At 34.1% G+C, this 22,953-nt stretch overlaps 3 protein-coding genes and 1 non-coding gene across 4 annotated transcripts; 1 reads left to right on the top strand and 3 right to left on the bottom strand.

Annotated features, from left to right (window-relative positions):
- Positions 1-171: 171 nt before the first annotated feature.
- Positions 172-5,685, bottom strand: LOC120117646 (thiol protease aleurain-like). The gene is made up of 3 exons (XM_039137890.1): positions 5,472-5,685; positions 5,314-5,326; positions 172-273 (listed from the first exon to the last, which is right to left on the bottom strand). Exons 1-3 carry the CDS (start codon positions 5,654-5,656, stop codon positions 196-198), a joined length of 276 nt encoding a protein of 91 aa, XP_038993821.1. The 5' UTR covers positions 5,657-5,685; the 3' UTR covers positions 172-195.
- Positions 5,686-6,680: 995 nt separating this feature from the next.
- Positions 6,681-8,991, bottom strand: LOC120117644 (thiol protease aleurain-like). Its single transcript, XM_039137886.1, has 8 exons — positions 8,759-8,991; positions 8,504-8,625; positions 8,153-8,268; positions 7,871-7,944; positions 7,485-7,749; positions 7,262-7,393; positions 7,033-7,168; positions 6,681-6,930 (listed from the first exon to the last, which is right to left on the bottom strand). Exons 1-8 carry the CDS (start codon positions 8,941-8,943, stop codon positions 6,893-6,895), a joined length of 1,068 nt encoding a protein of 355 aa, XP_038993817.1. The 5' UTR covers positions 8,944-8,991; the 3' UTR covers positions 6,681-6,892.
- Positions 8,992-13,431: 4,440 nt separating this feature from the next.
- On the top strand, positions 13,432-15,423 carry LOC120117648 (serine/threonine-protein kinase RIPK-like). The gene is made up of 5 exons (XM_039137891.1): positions 13,432-14,002; positions 14,096-14,231; positions 14,301-14,437; positions 14,519-14,642; positions 14,721-15,423. Exons 1-5 carry the CDS (start codon positions 13,610-13,612, stop codon positions 15,317-15,319), a joined length of 1,389 nt encoding a protein of 462 aa, XP_038993822.1. The 5' UTR covers positions 13,432-13,609; the 3' UTR covers positions 15,320-15,423.
- Positions 15,424-17,584: 2,161 nt separating this feature from the next.
- TRNAS-GCU lies at positions 17,585-17,666 on the bottom strand. Its single transcript has one exon. It is a non-coding gene; the product is annotated as a tRNA-Ser (tRNA).
- Between the last annotated feature and the right edge of the window lie 5,287 nt (positions 17,667-22,953).

Below are 22,953 nucleotides of genomic sequence, written 5' to 3' on the forward strand. Positions count from 1 at the left end.
TCATCGGAGCCAAAGTAAGTTCAGGCTACCGTTGACATGTAACCAAACATACTGGAACTCAACTGAGCTAAATCAGCTTCGTGCCGGAATCAGACAAGTCCGATTCATCTACAGGTAGTGGATATTCTCTGAAATAATCCTTCAACTTAAGAAAAAGAACTTACGATTAACACCAAGAGTATAAGACAATCCCTTTTAGTTAGTGGATCGGATTAAATCCAAATTCTCTTTGAAAATCTGAAACCGAAGCTTCATCTCCTCCACGCTCTCGTATTGTTAAAAGTTTCAAAGTTTGGCAACCAACTTTGGAAAATGTTTTTTCAAAGTTTGGTAAATGTTTCTTTGAAAAATGTTTTTCAAAGTTTGGTAAAATTTTGGTAGATGTTTGTTGAAAATAGGAATGGGTAAATTCACTTTAGTCATTGCACTTTAGGGTATTTTCAAAGATTAGTCCCTAAGTTTCTACTATAAATACCCTTACCCATTTAGCTTCAAAATCATCCCAAAACATTTCTTTCTTCCTATACTAGAGAGCTTTCTTGTGAGTAGTGAGTGTTTTGTAAACACCTGTAAATTTTCTCTCTTAGTAAAAGATCTGCAGCAGCCCGGAGACGTAAGCACAATTGGCTGAACTCCGTTATCAATTTTCGGGTATTATTTTTCCGCTTTTATTTCACATTCTCACTAATCTGGTTATAGGGAAATTACTTGTACTCGGTTTATTTTCCTAACAACTGGTAATCAGAGCTTTTGGTTGTGAATTTTGTCAAATTTTCTGCGAGGTTACTATTCATTACTATTCACGTGAATAGTGAATTTCGTGAATAGTGAAATTCGGTCGGCGATACGAGTTTGTCGACGGTGGTGTTCTAATACACGGTGATTCGCAAGAATTGTCAGAAACGATCCAAACGAAGCCAGATTCGAGTGGGAGCGATGGCTGCAGACGAAGGGAATGTGAAAATTGAAAAGTTCGATGGTGCGGACTTTGGCTTTTGGAAGATGCAAATTGAAGATTTTTTGTACCAGAAAAATCTATATCAACCTCTCTCAGGAAAGCAACCAGAGGGCATGAAGGATGAAGATTGGGCTCTTCTCGACAGACAAGCCCTCGGAGTTATCCGACTGACGTTATCCCGCAATGTTGCTTTTAACATAGCAAAGGAAAAGACCACGGCGGGTCTTATGGCGGCTCTCTCCAGTATGTACGAGAAACCATCGGCCTCAAACAAAGTTCATTTGATGAGGCGATTATTCAATTTGCGGATGGCGGAAGGGGCATCGGTGGCACAACACCTAAATGAACTCAACACAATCACAACCCAGTTGAGTTCAGTGGAAATTGAGTTCGATGATGAAGTTCGAGCTTTAATTCTCTTATCATCTCTACCAGACAGTTGGAATGCTACTGTTACAGCAGTCAGCAGTTCGTCGGGAAACAGCAAATTAAAATTCGACGATGTTCGGGATCTGGTATTGAGTGAAGAAATTCGACGAAGAGAATCGGGTGAAGCATCAACCTCCTCAGCCTTACACACGGAGTCTAGAGGGAGAACTTCAGAAAGAAATTCAAATCGTGGCAGATCAAAATCTAGAAGGGGCAAATCAAGAACAGGAAATAAAGATTTTACCTGTTATAATTGCGGCAAAAAGGGTCACTTCAAAAGAGATTACCGAGCACCGAAGAAAAATACCGGCGCACAGGAATCTGCCAACATGACGGAGGAGACAGGTGATGCCATGATTTTAAGCGTCAACAGTCCGATTGAATCATGGATCTTGGATTCAGGGGCATCTTTCCACTCCACCCCATGCCGAGAAATCATGGAGAACTATGTCAGTGGTGATTTTGGGAAGGTTCATCTAGCTGATGATGAAACCTTGAAGATCGTCGGAAAAGGAGACATCCGACTAAAGCTGCCAAACCAGACCACCTGGAAGCTGACAGGAGTGAGACATATTCCTGGCCTCAAAAGAAATCTGATTTCTATTGGACAGCTTGATGGAGAAGGATATAGCACAACCTTTTCAGGCTGTGAATGGAAGATTACCAAAGGAGCACTCGTCATTGCTCGTGGTAAGAAGACTGGTACTCTCTATGTAACCTCAAATTTAGAGAATATCATTGCAGTAGCAGATGCTGATGGAAAATCAAACATATGGCACCAAAGGCTCGGCCATATGAGCAAGAAAGGAATGAAGATACTTCTGTCAAAAGGGAAGCTGCCGGATCTAAAGAATGTAGATGTCGGACTATGCGAGGATTGCATCTTTGGAAAACAAAAGAAAGTCAGTTTTACAAAGATTGGCAAGACTCCCAAGGCAGAAAGGTTAGAATTGGTTCATACTGATGTATGGGGACCATCCCCTGTTCCATCTCTTGCAGGCTCACTATATTATGTCACCTTCATCGATGATTCAACAAGGAAGGTGTGGGTTTATTTTCTGAAGAAGAAATCAGAAGTCTTTGGTACCTTCAGAAAATGGAAGGCCATGGTGGAAAATGAGACTGGTTTGAAAGTCAAGCGGTTGAGGTCTGACAATGGAGGAGAGTACAGAGACAGTAGTTTCAGAGATTTCTGCGCAAACAATGGGATCAAGATGGAGACAACAGTTCCCATAACACCGCAGCAGAATGGCGTAGCAGAGCGCATGAACAGAACTCTGAATGAACGTGCCAGAAGCATGAGGATACATGCCGGATTGCCCAAATTTCTATGGGCTGAAGCTATCAACACTGCAACTTACCTGATCAACCGTGGGCCCTCAGTTCCTTTGGATGGCGGAATACCAGAGGAAGCTTGGAGCAAGAAAGAAATAAACCTTTCACACTTAAGAGTGTTTGGTTGTATTTCTTATGTACACATAAACTCTGCTGAAAGAAGTAAACTTGATGCCAAGTCCAACAAATGCGTCTTTGTTGGTTACGGTGGTGATGAGTTCGGTTACCGGTTTTGGGACTACGAAAATCGAAAGATCATCAGAAGCAGAGACGTCATTTTCAATGAAAATGTGATGTACAAAGATAGGTCAACCGCAGAATCAAGTAATACCGAAGCTGAAACAAAGGAATTTGCTGAGTTCGAGGATATTTCTGGAAATGATGTTCAGATCAATCCTGAAGCAGTTCAAGAAGAACCACACACACCAGAACTGAGACGCTCCTCCAGAATTCCTAAACCAACCCAACGGTATTCGCCTTCTTTACACTACTTGTTGCTGACTGACAATGGTGAACCAGAGTGCTATGATGAAGCAATGCAAGTGGAGGATTCAGTCAAGTGGGAGTTTTCCATGAAAGATGAGATGGACTCACTTATGTCAAATCAGACATGGGAATTAGCTGAATTACCACCAGGCAAGAAAGCGCTCCACAACAAGTGGATTTACAGGATCAAAGAAGAGCACGATGGGAGCAAACGCTACAAAGCAAGATTGGTCGTCAAAGGCTTTCAGCAAAAAGAAGGTATTGACTACAATGAAATTTTCTCTCCAGTCATAAAATTGTCTACAATCAGACTGGTGTTAAAAATTGTAGCTGCAGAGAATTTACATCTTGAGCAGTTAGATGTAAAGACAGCTTTCCTTCATGGTGATTTGGAGGAAGAAATATATATGAGGCAGCCAGAAGGCTTCATAGAGGCAGACAAGAAAAACCTGGTATGCAGGTTGAAGAAGAGCTTGTATGGTTTAAAACAAGCTCCTAGACAGTGGTACAAGAAGCTCGATAGCTTCATGAGTAGCAGTGGTTTTATCAGATGCCAAGCAGATCATTGTTGCTACATCAAGAGGTTCGACAACAGCTTCATTATTTTATTATTGTACGTTGATGACATGCTCGTTGCAGGCTCAGACATGCAAGAGATTATACACTTGAAGCAAAAATTGTCGAAGCAGTTTGCTATGAAAGATCTGGGCGCTGCAAAGCAGATTCTTGGGATGAGGATCAAGAGAGACACAAAGTCGGGGACTTTGATGTTATCACAGGCTGAGTACATCAACAAAGTACTCTCCAGGTTCAACATGCAAGATGCTAAACCAGTAAGTACACCTTTAGGTGTTCATTTCAAACTCTCCAAAGACCAATCACCAAAGACGGAGGAAGAACGTGCACACATGGTGAAGGTGTCGTATGCCTCAGCAATTGGAAGTCTGATGTATGCCATGGTTTGTACCAGACCAGATATTGCTCATGCAGTGGGAGTTGTTAGCAGGTACATGAATAATCCGGGCAAGGTACACTGGGAAGCAGTCAAATGGATCCTCAGATATCTTCGGGGTACCACAAACAAAGCACTTTGTTTCAAAGGTGGAGATATGATACTGACAGGCTATGTAGATGCTGACTTAGCCGGAAATGTCGACATCAGAAGGAGCACTACAGGGTATGTCTATACTCTAGGAGGAACTGCAGTGAGTTGGGTTTCTCAACTACAGAAGATAGTTGCTCTCTCCACAACTGAAGCAGAATATGTCGCTGTTACGGAAGCCAGCAAGGAGATGGTTTGGCTCCAAAGTTTCTTGGAAGAGTTAGGCAAGAAACAAGAAAACAATATCTTGTATTGCGACAGTCAAAGTGCTATCCATCTAGCAAAGAATCCGTATTTTCATTCCAGGACAAAGCACATACAATTGAGATATCATTTTATCCGGTCTCTTCTGGAAGATGGGATTTTGAAACTTGAAAAGATTAGTGGAGCTCAAAATCCGGCAGACATGTTGACAAAGACGGTGACTACGGACAAACTGAAGTTGTGTTCAGCTTCAGTTGGCATGCTAGAATAACAAGACCAGACATGCTGCTGCATTGATCGAGGTGTGAAGACATTAAAATCAGTCTTCAAGTGGGAGATTGTTAAAAGTTTCAAAGTTTGGCAACCAACTTTGGAAAATGTTTTTTCAAAGTTTGGTAAATGTTTCTTTGAAAAATGTTTTTCAAAGTTTGGTAAAATTTTGGTAGATGTTTGTTGAAAATAGGAATGGGTAAATTCACTTTAGTCATTGCACTTTAGGGTATTTTCAAAGATTAGTCCCTAAGTTTCTACTATAAATACCCTTACCCATTTAGCTTCAAAATCATCCCAAAACATTTCTTTCTTCCTATACTAGAGAGCTTTCTTGTGAGTAGTGAGTGTTTTGTAAACACCTGTAAATTTTCTCTCTTAGTAAAAGATCTGTAGCAGCCCGGAGACGTAAGCACAATTGGCTGAACTCCGTTATCAATTTTCGGGTATTATTTTTCCGCTTTTATTTCGCATTCTCACTAATTTGGTTATAGGAAAATTACTTGTACTCGGTTTATTTTCCTAACAACTTCCTCCCATGCCTAAACCAATTTTTTTTAAAAAAAAAAAAAACTCAAATTTTCATCCACAATTTCAATTTTTCTCGATCGTTTCTCCTTTTTATAGTGCTAAACCAACGAACCAAGATAAAAGGTGCGAATTTCGGATGAGTAAATGAAAGCTTACTTGTAAGCAAAGCGCGCGAAGGAGATAACATGACGAGTATGACCGATGACACTAAGAATAGAGGACTCGAAGCCACGGAGACCGTCGGATACCATCTGAATAGGGTTGGAGCCGTCGAAAGTTGATGCTGCGGCAATGCAGCATAGCATAAGGATGATGGAGAATACCAACGTTAATCGAGCCATGACTGTGCTTTTTTTTTTGAGAGCTCTCTGTTCAGTGGATGTAGAAATTTAAAGGGAGAGGCAGCGGGTTGGATATATCAATAAATTAATACCTCCAATTATGAAAATTAGGAAACTTTTAAGAATTTATGGAGATTTCAGTTATAATTTATTAGACCATAAAAATGGTAATTTTAACCAAATAATACCATATCAGAAAATTATCTACCAAATTTCACCTAATGGCATAATGTGAAATTTTATTATTAATGTTTATCTAGATAGTATACCATATCATAACTTTATCACATGTGAATATCATGTTGACATATAGTATTGAATCAATTAATAATTATTTTATTTTAATGAAATTTAAAATAAATTAACAATAAAGTATTAACATAATAAAAATACAATACTACAACGAATTTGGCATATACAATAAAGAATAAAAAAGAATTTTACATTCCTTTAAAATATCGTCATCATCGTCATTTTGATCAAAATGTTTTCTAACATTATCGATATCAATGCGTACTAATCGAACAAATTTATTCATTGGGGTGTCTTTGAAACACTCCAACGGTACGATGTTGGATGGCTTGTGGAGAATAAAGATTATAGAGTTGTCTCATCAACAATCTCACTATTAAATAGGGCCAACGAAAATCTGAAGAATGACAGCGACGCTTATGATATAGTTGATTGAAATGACGGCGGTGTATATACAGTAAACGTCGGATCTAATAATATTACGTCGGACTTAGAATAGGTGAAACAAAATAGGATGAATTCAATATCGATGGATTAGATAACAATGACATCGACGGCGTAAATTGTGATGGTCATGATAGTGTCAATGACGATGAGTTGGGAGTGTTTTGGAAGGGGGATAATACCATATCGGTTAGCCAGGGATTGGACCCTAGCTTTATAAAATAAGGATCATATGATATATAGCTCCAGTCGGAAAATCCTTATCAACAGTATTCAAAGACGGATGAATGCGAAGCATAGGGAAGTTGGGGGAATTATAAAAACCACATAACCTGATGAAATTTTGTTACACAACAAGAATGTCAAATATGAAATCTACAATTTTGTCTTTGTTGCGTACAACAGATCGGTATCTTATAAATGTCTGTAATTATTGAATATTAAGCCAAGCTCCTTCATCTAAACACCATGACATTGACCCTTCACTTTCTTATACCTTAATTTAAACAATGACATAATCCAGACAACTGCTCAATCAGATCAAGCAACAATGGGGTATGATGCACATGTTGCCACACCTGCAACAACCAAATTCAAGATATAAGCATGAAGGGAATTCAACACTAATATTTTCTAAAAAGAATAGAAAATTCTGAAATCCAACTGAGGACGGGACTTACCACACATATTTTTCCCCAACTCCATCTTGAAGTAGCCATTGTCACCCCAATCGGCTCCCCATGAGTTCTTGATGAGCCAATATGGAACACCGTTCTCAACTCCATACCCTACTGCGAGAACAGCGTGGTTCACATCCTGCAACATAAGAAAAAGCATGGAGTTTTGAATTAGGCAAAAGATTTGTTTGACACGTATCTATATTTGACAGTAAGACAAGAAAAACCTCACCTGTGAAGTGCTACCACATGTTTCAGCAGAGAAAACCCCACTCTCATAAAGCCGGAAACTACGGATAACTTGAAATGCCACGCTAACTGGCCGGACCAAGGCAACTGCATGCTTTAATTCGTCTTCAGCACCCTATGTTCCATTATCCGAGAGATGAAACATTTGAATCCATAACACATTTGTTCTCAGGTTTATACCAGAAAAAGCAACACCATGTACTTACCATGGTAATGTTGACAGAGTTGGCGACTTTGACACCCACATTTTCGGATGAGAATTTGCATACACCGTCTTTTGCAGTGTAAGGGTAAGCTTCCTCAGTATCAAGGCCGTCATTATATTTGATGTATTCAAAGGCATGAGACGGCAACCCACCATGGCAACCGTTGTTATCAAAAGCTCTAGCACAGTCCACAAGCTGCTGCTCAGATAGAGAGATTCCTTTTCCATATGCCTGATGATAAGCTGCCTCCAAAGCCCCAGTGGTACTGCAATATCCAAAGGCATAAAGGTCACAACTTAAAACGTTTACGAGTTAAACATTCTTCTTAAAATACCCGTATCACACACGAATTAGATACATATCTTAAGATGAATACGATAGCTAACCTGAATGTCCAGCAAGACCCACATTTGCCCTGTTCTTTGACGGGGCTGACGATGCCTGCTTCCCTCCAATCTTTCTGCAAATATTATTCCATTATTATGCACATGTTATTCACTTACGCTCCCTTGATTCTTATGTCTCACACATGAATGATATGATATGATTTTCCGGTATATGAAAATAAACTTCAAAAGAAGTAAACATATTAGCATCTACCAGATATTCGTATCCAACATTCAAACCGAATAAGCATCGTAAAAGATTCTTTATGTTCATATTTGTACCGATTCAGGAAGGACGTCATCAGTGAGTTGGTGATTGCCTTTTAGAGTAGCGGAGCAATTTTGAGAAGCACCGAGCTTGTGTTTTTGAAACTCTTCCCAGCTCCAATCAGCAAACTCTGCAGCATTGATTCATACAAATAATCAGTTCATAGTAAAATACAAAACAAAACATCATGAGTTCACAGTATCATCTGAGCCAAAGTAAGTTCAGGCTACCGTTGACCTGTAGCCAAATATACTGAAACTGAACCGAGCTAAATCAGCTTGGTGCCGGAATCAGACAACTCCGATTCATCTATAGATCGCGGATATTCACTGACGTAATCTTTCAACTTAAGAAAAAGAACTTACTATTAACACCAAGTGTATAAGATAAGCCTTTTTTGTTAGTGGATCCGATTAAATCCAAATTCTCTTTGAAATTCTGAAACCGAAGCTTCATCTCCTCCACGCTCTCGTACTTCCTCCCATACCTAAACCAAATTAAAAAAACCCCAAATTTTCATCTGAATTTTCAATTTTTCTTGAGGGTTTCTTTTTTTAGAGTGCTAAACCAAAAAGGCAAGATAAAGGGTGTGAATTTCGGATGAGTAAACGAAAGCTTACTTGTAAGCAAAGCGGGCGAAGGAGATAGCATGACGAGTATGGCCGATGACATTAAGAACAGAGGACTCAAAGCCACGGAGACCGTCGGATACCATCTGAATAGGGTTGGAGTCGTCGAAAGTTGATGCAGCGGCAACGCAGCATAGCATAAGGATGATGGAGGATACCGACGTTAATCGAGCCATGTCGTTTTCTCTCTCTCTCTCTCTTGAGAGCTATCTGTTCAGTGGATGTATACTTTTAAAGGAAAGGGGAAGCAGGGGATTGGTTGTACCAATTGACAGTTGGGATTATCCCACGGCAGTAAATAGAATAAAATTGATTGATATCTCGTAGCCATTCCAATAGAAAAAATACTGTAAAATTAGGTTTAAAGTTTTTTATTTTTGGGACAAATTTTTAGAATCAAAGTTTTTTATTTTGTTAAAAAACGAAAATAATAATCTATAAATCGATATATTAAAATAGATAGATTTTTACCGTATCTAGTGGATTGATGTATTAGATTCTTTAAGTATGATAAGAGATTTGAACTTTAGAATTTACGAATAGAGTAAACTGGAAAGAGTCACTCCTATAATGAGTCTCTGCAAAACTTAATTTAGATTAACAGATCAATTTTTATTTTATCTCAATTAACAAGTTAATGTTTATCTCAATTAACAAGTTAATAATTAGCTCTAACAGTCGTCAATTTTTAACAAAAAAATAACGAATTTGAAACATATAAATAGTTTAAAAGTCATTGTGCAACTTTTAATATTATGTAGACTCGACAAAGTAACACTATAATTTAATACTTAACAAAACAGTATCATATATTGGAAACCATTTATATACTTCATCTTATTTTTTAATTCTTTAATGATCTAAAGAATAATAAAAATAAAAATGATATAATTTAAATTCTTATTTACAATAAACCATTTTATAAGGAGTAGTATTTATAAGGCTTAATACAAAAATAATTTACTAAACAATGCCTCGAAAAATGTTTTAATGTCTAAAGAAAATTTTATTAAATATATGTTTCTAATGTTTTCTCAGTTATATTTTTAGATGTCGATCGTTATATTTTTAAAATTTTCAAATTTACTAATAATAAAATATTATTTTAAAAAACCGAAACTTTTATTGAAATTATAAAAAAATCTAAAAAACTAAAATAACTCATTTCAACCTCATTATTAACTGTCGTCGGCCATTTTCGGCCACCATCATCGTTGAACACTTAGATTTTGATCGAAATTACACGGTGGTTAGAATGATGGTGGCGGTATGATTATGGACATTGGGATCGACCATAATCGACGAAAAATAGTGATGGTGGCTTAAATCCAACAAATCTTTTAACTTTATCTATGACAAATTGTAGCACTTTATGATAAAAGATTAATTGGGGTTTGATCGGGGGTCGATATCGGTACCGATGAAAGTGAAAATGATGGTCACGGATGGTCGGCCGACGGCTGAGGAAAAGGTAAAGGGAAAGGGGAAAAGAGAAAGGGGAGAGAGGGGATCGACGCGCGCTATTAGGTTGTTGGTTTTTTTAAAATAAATTTTTAAAATTATCAAAACGTGACACGTATTACTTAACGGTCAAATTTAACGATCGTTATGGTCTAAACACCTAAAAATCTCCGATGAAAACATTTGACACTTATTTTATAAAAATCTTTAGGCATTAAAATATTTTTCTAGGCAAAATTTAAACATTTATTCTTGTATTAAATCTATTTATAAACGAAGATATTTTATGCTTACATCATCACCTCTCAGTCGGAAGATCAAACAAGGCATCTTTGCTTGGCCAAATCCAATTTTTCATTATGCTGAAAATAAAAACTAAAATTTTATGAATAATTATTTGATACATAAATGATAAAAAAAATTATTCACAAACAATTTTAATCTCGTTCTATCTCTTTATTTATTTATTTAAATACTAATTAAAATACATAAAAATAAATTAATTTTTCTAAATATTTATATATATATATATATATATATATATTTTTTATAACATTTTTTGTGGTTTTTCGTTTTTATATAAACATTTCAATCCATGGACATCATTTACAAAACCTTAAGTAAAAAAACTAGAAAGAATCTTATTTTTATATATTAAAGCAGTTTATTTGTCAATTCTTCTACCAACTATTTTGGTTTTTTCCCTCAACTTAAAGGAATACGAGCATTTACAACAAACTGAATTTTATTACATTTTGGGTTCCAAAGAATAAACAATAAATAAATAAATGATTTGATTTAATTTAATTTTCAAAGAAACACCACCAAAATATTTTGCCACATGGAAAGTCAGTAGTCAGTTGTGTGTTCTTTATTTACAATTAGCTTTTAGTGTTTTATTAAATACTATTGCACAAAGCAAGTGGTGAATTAGATAATATCTTTACATGGTGGGTGAGATCCATTGCGATAATATCATCTGCCCATTTATGTGCCTCTATATTTTGATTGGTCCACGTGTTTCCCCCTTCTCTTTGTTTAATTATGCATTAGCAAGCACAAAGTTGAAAGATTAATAATAATAATATTATCTCGTGACGTACAGTATTTTATGTTTTCAACTTTAAAAATCCCTACACAACCGGATATATTGAAAGAGTAAGTGAGAACTTCACCAGACTCATGGTTACCCAACTGTTAGGACATTTAATATTGAAATCTAAAAATATTCATTTAGGTTAATTTTAATATTTGTTATCAGACCGTTAAATGATTAATAATATGATACATCCACATGTTGGGTGGCTGAATCAATTAAAAATATCTTGTTGCTTTTACAAGCAATGATTTTGCAAGAAAACAAAACACAGGAGATAGGGTTTGGACAGTGAAATATATGGGCGTAGGAGTAGAGATATTATAATGTTAATGTCAACATTGAAGATTGGAATTTTCAGATTTCCTTGGTATTCCAAATTGTATGGTGATTGTTGGATTGGAGAATATCAATGGCAAGTGTGGTCCATGTGAGATGCTTATATTTTATGTACGCGTGTTTCCTTTTTCCGAGTATAATAGAGTTGATAGGGAATTACCATCATAGAAGTACATGTTAAAAAGATAAATGTCTATAATTTTAAAAGATAAAAATAGATTATTAATGAAAAATATTAAAAAGATATTATAAATTAAAATATTTAGAGAGACTACCTTCCTCGTAACATGCGTTGATATTAGAGGTACCCTGGTCCAACACTTGATTCTCTTTCTCCCCCTTCACATCTCCCCTATAAGAAATTAAATCTGAATTTGGGGTTTTGGGAGACGGGATAAATTAAGAAAAGTAGAAGATGGGGGTATCAAGTGATTAATATTTGCAGGCATACTTCAAATGTGATTTCTTGGACTTCTTAGCCCATTATTTGTTAATTGAAGGCCCGCAGGAGCACGAGTTTATGATTCGGCAAACATGACGCGTTTAAGAGAAGACGACAACATCCCGGGCAGAAGGGTTCCTCTTTCCAGAGCATTGAATCCATAATTTTCACTTGATGATAATAATAATACTAATAAAGGTAGTAATCAGCCAGAAAAACCCAGCTCCACTAAAGAGATTTGACTTTGAATCTGTAGGGTTTTAATAATTTTCTGCCGATTATATAACTTTATGTTGTCTTTGTTTAGTTTAGTTCACTTGGACCATGCAAATTCAACATTAATCCCTTGATTTCATTTCTTTAATATGTAAGCTCCAAGTAATTGGATGTTTTTTATATTTGTAATTTTACATATCATTAAAAATCAAATAATAATATATAATTTATTTGGCACTCTTACAAAAATTGTGTTATGGAGCATTGAATTTGTTAATGCGAGGAGACGCCATGACGAACAATTATCTCAAATCACTCACCTATTCCCCCCATTGACAATTTTGCATCGTTTTACCATTTTCATGCTTTTGAAAAAGAAAAATTACGACATCTTTTGTCTTAATTAAGCATAGTCCCTGTCATTTAAGTCTTAATCCCCATGCATAACTTTGCAAAAATCATGCTTTGAACTTCAACTTGGCCACGGAACCTTTATAATATCATTTTTCTCTCGTCTTTTTTAAATATTAAAATCAAACTTTATTATCTTAAAATATAATTAAATTGATAATAAAAATATATTAAAGAAATTTATATCAGATTCATATTATAGTATAAGTACACATCTCCCCCACCCGCCCTGGGGCCCTACCTGTGAGGAAATGTCAACATCAAAGGAAAAGTCCACAGAGTTCACGCGGTTGCGATGATGAGCCAGTGATGCATTTGACGACAATTTTCATTTTGCCATTTCAAAACTAAACATTAATTTTATTAAATTAAAACTATTCTAGAAGACATATCACTGTAATAATAATAATATTCTTTTACAAGACCAGATTTCAAATTTGATCAAAACCATTATTTTAACGCTGATTTTAGCTGCCACACCGTCAAATATTAGCCATGTTTTCATACGGACACATTCCAAAGTTTAAATTTTTCCCGATACCACTTTTTACAGAAATAGAAAATCAAAGAGGGCTGTATGTTGGCAGCCGCGTTCAATTTTTTGTCTTGCACCACCTTTTGTGGACTAGGCTCAATTTGCCCTTCAATCAAATCTTGTTCTCCCTCTCTCTATATTACTATACATATTAATTACAGTTATAAACATGTGTGGAACTTGGAAGATTTCCAAATGTTTATCGGCATGATATGAAAGACGGAATCAAAGAGGGCTGGAAGCTATATATAAAGAAGGGTGCTTCAAATCTGTGTGTTGTGTTTTCAGACCAGTTTTTGTAGAATTATATACTTAGATTTCAGTCAAGAAGAAGAAGCAAAAATGACAGTGATGAAGTTTAGCTGGGGATCAATTATCCCAAGATGTTCAAAGGGTATTGAGATTGAGAAACCAGAAGAACCCAAGCCTAAGAAGGAAGATTCAAAGCGCGGTTCTTTTGGCCGGCTTGCAATGTTGGACCTAAGCTATCCAGGCTCGATGCTATCCGAGGATCTTTCCACGTCCCTCGCCGGTTCCAATCTCAATGTCTTTACGCTCGAGGAGCTAAAGGTGATAACACAGTGCTTTTCATCCGCTAATTTTCTCGGCGAAGGTGGGTTCGGACCGGTTCATAAAGGGTTCATTGATGATAAGCTTAGGCCTGGTTTAGAAGCTCAGCCTGTTGCTGTTAAACTCCTGGATTTAGAAGGCTGCCAAGGACACAGAGAGTGGCTGGTTAGTAAATTTTTTTCTCTCTGTGTGTTTAATGAATTTCCCATTTGCTTTTCAAATGCATGAAAGATTGGAATTTCGTTTCATTAATTACAGACCGAAGTGGTGTTTCTTGCACAATTGAGCCATCTACATCTGGTGAAACTTATTGGATATTGTTGTGAAGAAGAACATAGGCTCCTTGTGTATGAATATATGCCTAGGGGAAGCCTTGAAAATCAACTATTTAGAAGTAAGTTCTGTCTCTAAATTTACCTCTCTTTTTTTTGTATATTAAAGCGATGTCCAAATTGTGTTGCAGGGTACTCGGTGCCTCTTCCATGGTCAACGAGGATGAAAATAGCTCTTGGAGCTGCCAAGGGTCTTGCTTATCTCCATGACGCTGAAAAACCAGTCATATATCGAGATTTTAAAGGTTCAAACATCTTGCTGGACTCTGTAAGTTCTTGCCTCATTTTAGAACTGAAATATCGGACTTTCGCATGCCTCATTCACTAACATGTTGTTTTGTTTACCCAGGATTATACAGCAAAACTTTCAGATTTCGGCCTGGCAAAAGATGGCCCTGAAGGGGATAAATCCCATGTTTCAACCAGGGTAATGGGGACCCATGGATATGCTGCCCCTGAGTACATCATGACAGGTTAGAAAATTTCGATCTTTTGATTCTATTTTCTATGTTCAGATTGTCGGAAAACACTGACTGGATGTTTTTGTTTAGGTCACTTGACGGCGATGAGTGATGTTTATAGTTTCGGGGTTGTACTATTGGAGCTGCTAACGGGGAGGAGATCTTTAGACAAGAAGCGGTCTCCGAAGGAACAGAACTTAGTAGAGTGGGCTCGGCCGATGTTGAATGAACCTAGGAGACTTGGTCGGATAATGGACCCCAAGCTCGAAGGGAAATACTCGGAGATGGGTGCACGGAAGGGGGCTGCATTGGCTTATCAATGCCTTAGTCACCGGCCGAAACAAAGACCCAAAATGAGTGAAGTGGTTAAGATTTTGGAGCCACTTCTGGACTATGAAGACACCTCGGTTAGAACCTTTGTTTATACGGTCACAACCCAAAGTGGTTCGCCACCAAAGGAGGTTAAGGACACTAAGGAATGTAAAGCTAAAGCAGAGGTAAAGAAAGAGAGTGGCCATCATCATCATCGTCAAAGGAACCAAAAAGACCACCACGGACGTAGCCATCATAGCAAATCGTCGAGTATGTCTTCGGTTCACTCGGAAAATGACTCATTGAAACAAAATACTGAGCAGGGGCCGAATTCGCGTTTGCACCGCAAGTCTAGGGAAGAACACAATATGGACTAGAGGAACGGTATTTCACTTTGTAAATATTGCCTTTGGATTTGCCTACTGATAAACGTTGAAAGTGTAAGTTTCTTTTGAGAGCAAAGATGTTTCAATAAGGCTTATATAAGGAAATAATAAGAAAAAAAATTAAAGAGTTGGGTGATTTTAGGAAATAAATTGAAAAGAATAAATCACTTAAATCGTAATTGAATAATGGTAATAAAACACATGTATTTACGTGTTATAGATACGTATGAATAAAAACACGAATCAAGTAGAAATAACATCATGCATGTATTTGTCTCATTCCTCAACTCCATTCATTCAATAAAAGGTAAGTATAAAGATCATACTTATAAGTTCATTATCTATTCCCTGTTAGGCTTTGTATTACCGACAAATTCTACATTTTATTTTTAAGAAATCACTAGTTTTATTCAAAATAGGAAATATCTTAAACTATAATAAAGATTTACAATCAAAATCGTAAATTAATCATATAATTAGGATACTTTTTTTATAATCATTAAAACAAAACTAGCAACTTAAGATCAAATGAGGACTATACAAGAAAAGATTAAAATCTAACCAAGAAAACTCGAACAAAGATAAATATAAACGGATCTGATCGCATCAACAAACGAACCACAAAAGGGAATCAAGCTACTGAAATACCACCAACAAACTACAAATCAGAATCGAGCGACGTGAAAAGGTATCCACGAACACATAACAGGTATCCAAATCTAATCTGAGAGTCCATAGTAGGGAAGATAAACAATATAACATATAAGCGCTATCTTGATCAATTGTGGCGATGACTAGTTAACCATTAGAAAAATATAAGTGAAAACAATAGTCAAACGACGAAAAAACGTGCCTAAAGACAATAGAAAGTGTGTCATAAAGACAGAGGAAAATGTATCATACACGAAGATTTATTGAAAATAAAAAATAGGAGAAAACAAAACGACAATAAAGAATACTTGCGGTAGGCAACCAATAATAAAGTTAGTGTCGCTGCCGATCAACAGAGATAAAAAAAAACGGCTTATCGATGAGAGAAAATTAGGAGAGAAAACTAGAGGTTATAGAATGTTAGCTAACCTCTTAACTTAAATTCTATATTATTTGATATTAACCTGTATAAGTAGTTAAATATAATCTTGTACCCTTCTCGTTTATTAAATGTCTAAAGATTTATTTACTTATGATATCGGTTTTTTCCAATCTAATTCATGTTTATATTAATATTAATGAATTTGTATCGGTGAACGACTTTGAGTTATTAAAAAGATTTATCCAACTAAGAGGAACTTTGATAATTAAAGTTAAAGAATGGCTAATCACGGGCTAAAGTTCAAATCTCCTTTAAACTAATACTTTCCTAATTCAATAATTAGCGATGTAGCCAAAGTTAAGTAATGGAGGCAGGGCATCATTAGGCAATAAATTTCAAAAGGTGCGATAAAATTCCTTCTTACTAATAGCTAAATGGATGACTTGACATTCATCATTTCTGCTTCAACAGTAGAATCGTGAAAGACGGATATATACGTTGCAAAGTTTGAGAGCAACAACCCATTTATAATTCTATGTACTCCGCAAAACTTCAGTAACAGCACAGCATTTGGACAGTGATTCTGTTAACCCACAAAGCATTCAAGTTCAACCAAGACATATTCTTTGGCAAATCACAACCAAAACCCTAATAATCTAGTTTACCGGTTGTAAGGTTATGCCATTCGTGCTCTGCCTAGGCCCTGGCTGCAACATTAGCCAATATTGAACCAGTTGAGCATATGAGCCATCAAATTTCATTCCTACCCGTAGACAAACAATAATTGTACGGATGTCAGATGACTTGACCATTCGTGCCATCCACCATTTCAGTTTCGATTGTAGAATCGTGAAAAATACAAAGATTGCAGGGTTTCAGGTATGTTCAGTTTCTCATATTATATTCAAAATATGTTTCAGTCTTTCATATAACGTTGCCAAATTTGAGAGCAACACCCAATCTATATACGTACATGTAGTCTGAAAAAGTGCAAGAACAAGACAGCATTCCAACAGTGATTCATCCAATATCTGACCTAATGTTGCAGCCAGACCGTGTTGGCTTTTCGTTGTTGTTTGTTTTCTCCTAGTGATGGATTATGGATAGTTTTTGGAGATGATGTTGTTGCACATGAAACCATAGGCCACAACGGCTTTGCAAGGGATAGAAAGTTACTCTAACCCAAAAAATATTGTTTACACTTTGCAACCGGAAATAGAAACCGTCGCCTGAGAGATTCGAACTCTCGCGGGTAAACCCCATGTACTTAGCAGGCACACGCCTTAACCACTCGGCCAAAGCGACTGGTTGCAACCTAATAATAAAACAAAGTATCCTTGAATTATGATAGTGAAAACTTTTTTTTTAAAAAAAAGAAACATAATCATTAAGTCTCGAAATTTACGATCCTTTCTTAATCTCAGACTACGACATTTGTGATTAAAGAAAACAAAAACATTATTGTTTACATATAGGTGTTGATATGATTCATCTACCGATGCTTTTTGTTGGGTCTCCACATGCATAAAAGTATTCACCAAAAACAAAAGGGTAATACATCAAGGGGAACCTTCTCATTCCTACATAAAACTCCCATGTGAAATATTATCAACATTTTAAAAAATATTTAATACAACAATATACATATAATAATCAATCAAGATTTTAATTCACTTGTATTCAGATATATGTTTGAATACGAATATATAAATATATTTAAGAAAAATAAAAAGTTGGAAGCATTAGCTGTTTTTGCAACTTCTTTTGTAATTCTCATTAAACCCTTTAATCATTAATCTCAAATGATTATGTTATATGTAACACCCCATAAACCATAATTTAATCCTGCAAGGTAATTGAGGGCTTGGGGCCAAACTTACAAGCTTCCATGATTATAAACATTTATAAACTCTCGTCAAATACTGTGTTTAAGGTTAAAGTATTGAGCATTGTCTTGCTCTTTAGAACTAATTAGACTTACGAGCATGTACCACTCTTTCTTAATTACCTTTTTCTGCACTTTCTGGGGTTAGTGGATCACTGCTCTCTGGTCACTTATACGTACGTATCTGTGTGTGCGTATATTTTTTTACTTCTTATGCTAAACAGGTCAGCTTCCATCACCATCGGTTCATGTAAGATAATATTTAATTTACATCTTTCTTTTTATTAATTCAAAGTGTTTGGGATATTATAGCTTTCCAGTTCAATTTTTCACATTGTTTAATGTTTCTTCGCTTGGTATCTTATTCCATTCTTTTCCGGCTACTATATTTATTTTATACGATCCTCGTACAAACCCATTAATCATTCATCTATTTTTTTAAGTGAAAAAAGTACACAATATTTGAATCTAATAATTCAACTTTCCATAGCGATTTGTCACGAGTTTCAATGCATTAAAACATTAAATGTTGTTACTTTAGAGATATTGGGTTCAACCGGTCGTAAAGTGTGTACGTTATTAATAGATTAAATTATTAAAAAAATAATTTAAATCTTAAAATAGAAGCTAGATTAACATGTATGGGGACAATATAATTTAGATTTTGAATCAACTTCTAAAACATTTAAATTAAATATTAAATAACACTTTAAATATGACATGAAACATATTTAAAATAAATAAATCGAATTATAAATTAATGTATGCCTATCGCATAAATGACTTGTTGAAAATATGATGATTTTTTTTCCTTCAATTTTTGAGATAAAGCCATTTTAAAAATAAATACTAATCCTGTCAAATTGAATGGATTCGTTAGATTTGATCACTTGGCTATCCCTTAAATTAAAGTTTAAGGATAAACTACACTAATTGGTCAATCACCTCTTTGTATATTTTTATTTTGGTCATCAAATAAAAAATTTCAATTAAATCATTAATGTTACAAAAATAATTATCTTTATCACTCATCATTAAATTATTAACATAATTACTAATTTATTAAATTTTGACTCACAAAATAATAATTTTAGTCTTAAATACTTGTACATTTTATCAATTTAATCATAATCCTAAATACTTCAACAATATTATTTCTTAAAAATTACAAATTCTATGAGTTAACTCTCAAACATATTATCATCATTGTCGACACTTTTACTCTTGTTTTTGTCCAAACACTTCCTTGTCCCTAAAAAAATCCCTAAAAAGGTATTTGATATTTTTTTAATTTTTCATTCTCCTCCCTCCCCACTACTACACAATAAGCAATTCTTTTCCAAGCATACCTCAACTTTTTTTAGTGTAAGTTGCCTTCAATTTTGTTGGAAACTTGCATTAGAGAGAGCTAATTACTTGGTACCCATTTGAATATTTAATCTTATAGTTCTCTACAAATATACAAAAGTATCATGCTAAAGAAACCTAATAAATGATAGACTATGCAAATGTCAAGGGTTAAATAATTACTTTACTACTTAAAAACGAGCTACATCGTTAATTTCATTAATAACTTAACGGTGAACAATTGAAATGATCAATTTTATTAGTGGTTAAATTGAAAAAAGGTAATTTAATAAATAAAATAGAAACATGCTAATAGTTGACTGACCAACCGTTCAATTAACCCCAAATCTATTCGTAAAGTTAAAAAGTTCCATGACCATTTTTGAAGTTTTTAGGAAACAGCGAAGGAAGATTATGACTGTACCCAAATCATAACTACATTTAACAATGAATATTATTACAACTTTTCTTCACTTGTAATTCAACTAAACCCTATTTTATGTCCCAGATGGACATGTGTTATGTTATAATTTTGTTATGGAAACTCTCAATTTTCATAATATCCCATCATGCATAGAAATTATCACCCTACACCATGATATCTTGCAATCAAATCTTTTACTTTAATTCCATTATTTTTATCAAAGTTTTTGGCTTTTTCAAAGGTGTTTAATCCTGGGATTTTTCCAAAGCAAAATTCAAATTTGCGATATAGGCACACACATCTTACTTGATATACTAGGGTACTATAATTGTAGTAATATACTATAACTTATTTTAATTCTGTGTAAATAAATTGAATAAATTAATATTTTTACCTTTTTTTTATTTTGGCATAAAATTATATGAAATAAAATAAAAATAAGATCGTATAAAGTTTTTTTTTTTGAGTTTAAAGATCACATTAAGTAAAAAAATAATTCAAAGATTATATTAAATTTTATGTGAAAAAATTGGAGAATCTCATGTACAGTTAAACTAAATGTAAAATATAATTATTTAAACAACTCAATGAGCTAGCTTTTCCTCATCGCTTGATGAAAGCTAAGAGAAAGCAACGACAAAGGAGAAGGAGAGAACAAAAGCTGGGCAGTGAGGTATGCAAGTCATAAAAAAAACACATTTTGACTGTTTAAAGGACAGATGGAGTGTTGTTTTGCAACATCTAGGGAACAAATTCTATGATTAACGATGAGCCGGTGAAAGAAACAAAACAAAAATACAAGTTTGTATGGTTAAAATGTACTCTAAATCCTTGTATTCTTGATATATTAGAACGAACTCTCTATTTTTATTTCTAGGACTTGAATTCCTCTATCCATCATATTTAAAATTTTAAATTAAATTGTAAAAATTATTTTTTGTTAAACTCGAATTTATTAAGTTTTCTTGAAAAAATTATTGCAACCTTACTATTTTCAGATGACAATGGATTTAATTTTGTATTTTAAAATGATGTATCGTTAAATTTAATAGAATAATATCAATGGTGTTAATAAATAAATTTAAAATTTAAAAAGTTGAAGATTTAATTTTTGAAAGAAAAAAGTAGGAGATTAAATTTAAAATATGAAAAGTCCAGGGACTTGAATTGCATATTAACAAACCCTTATAAATTACAGAAAGCTCGTCATATAATTGAAGGGAAAAAAAAGGAAAGGGAAAGGGAAAGGAAGTGAGGGCGTGCGATATAACAGCGGAAATATCTTTTTTCAGATTTCATGGGAGCTTTTGATGCCTCGATTGACGCCTTTATCTGCGCCTACGTTAGACCCGGGTCCACAACCTACACTTTATCCTATGCCCCTCCCTCCTACTCCTAATTGAGATTTTCTCACGTCTGTCCTTATTTGGCACACTTAATTAATGAATAAATTTTAATTAAAAATATTTTAAATAATATATTAAATTATTTATAGTTTTTAAATTAAATTATTATTTATTTAAATGTGTTTTTTATGGTATATGAAAAATCAACTTATTTAATTTTATTTTGCTATAAATAGGCAGGGAAGTGAGAAGAAGAACAAACTCACATTATTTTTCTCGTTTCGCCCCTCATTATACATATAAAATTAGTAATATGTATGAGATTCTAATTTTATGATTTTTAATTTGATCTGATTTTATAAGTTGTTTTTTAATTTAAATTCTGATTGTGTGATATTTTTTTTAAAAAACAGGTCGAATTTAAATTTAGAATTTAAATTTTTATATTTGATTCAATATAATAGTATAATAATCTATTCAATATCTAAAGATAAATAGTATAATATATCTCTATATATTTCAATCATATCTCTATTTTACTTAATAAAAATTATATAAATATATATATGTTTGTTTGTGTCTAATAAAGTTGGATAAAATACTCGAATAAAATTATGAACAAGTAAAATAACAAACCAATCATACTCGTATTTATCCCTAAACAAAATTACTTAAATTAAAATCACTTAAAAATAATGTATCCCCTATTCTTTAAATTCATTGAAATGGCAGATTTGAGGCTGTTAGATACATTGTATCATTACTCTATACGTATACGGTATATAAATACATACTGATATAATGTGTATATTAAAAAATGATATATAAATACATAAGTTATGAATTTATTGATTTGTCAAATAAGACAAAAAGAGGCATTAGTAATATTATGTTGCATTTCCTATGACGTGTCTACATATGTATGTCCTACTTCATCCCTTACCATTTGTATTGAGTTAATTGTATTATATGTTCTTAAAAGTAGGTTTCATTTTAAATCAGTTAAATGTTTTAATTTTATCTTTAAACTATAATTATCATTTTAAATTAGTTCTTAAAATTTTGAACATTTCAATTTAATCTTCAAACTATGACCTTCATTCTAAATTGGTCCACAAACATTTTGAACATTCCAATATCATCTCAATCTATACATATACACTAATCACATCCCTTCTTAATAGAATCATTAGGCTAAGTTATATTATTGTATGTTTGAAAAAAATTTAAGTTAAATTATAGTTGAAACTAATTATATATTTGGATGAAATTGAAATATTCAGAAGTTTGGGGACCAATTTAGAAAGAGGATCATATTTTAAGGATGAAATTAGAATGTTCAAAAGATTAAGGATAACTTTAGAATAAAAATCATAGTTTAGGGATGAAATTAAAATATTTAAAAATCTAAAGATCAATTTAAAATTAAAATCATAATTTAGAGACATAATGCAGTTAAGGTTATATTAGTAAAATTAGGTTGCATTTCCTATAACTTCTCTACAGCTGTATGTCCTACTTCATCCTTTACCATATGATTTTGAAAAAGACAAATATCTGTCACGCTTAACACTATAGACACGGGTAGAC

Source organism: Hibiscus syriacus, unplaced genomic scaffold, assembly GCF_006381635.1.
Source record: "Hibiscus syriacus cultivar Baekdansim isolate YM2019G1 unplaced genomic scaffold, ASM638163v2 tig00110321_pilon, whole genome shotgun sequence".
Lineage (NCBI taxonomy): Eukaryota > Viridiplantae > Streptophyta > Magnoliopsida > Malvales > Malvaceae > Hibiscus > Hibiscus syriacus.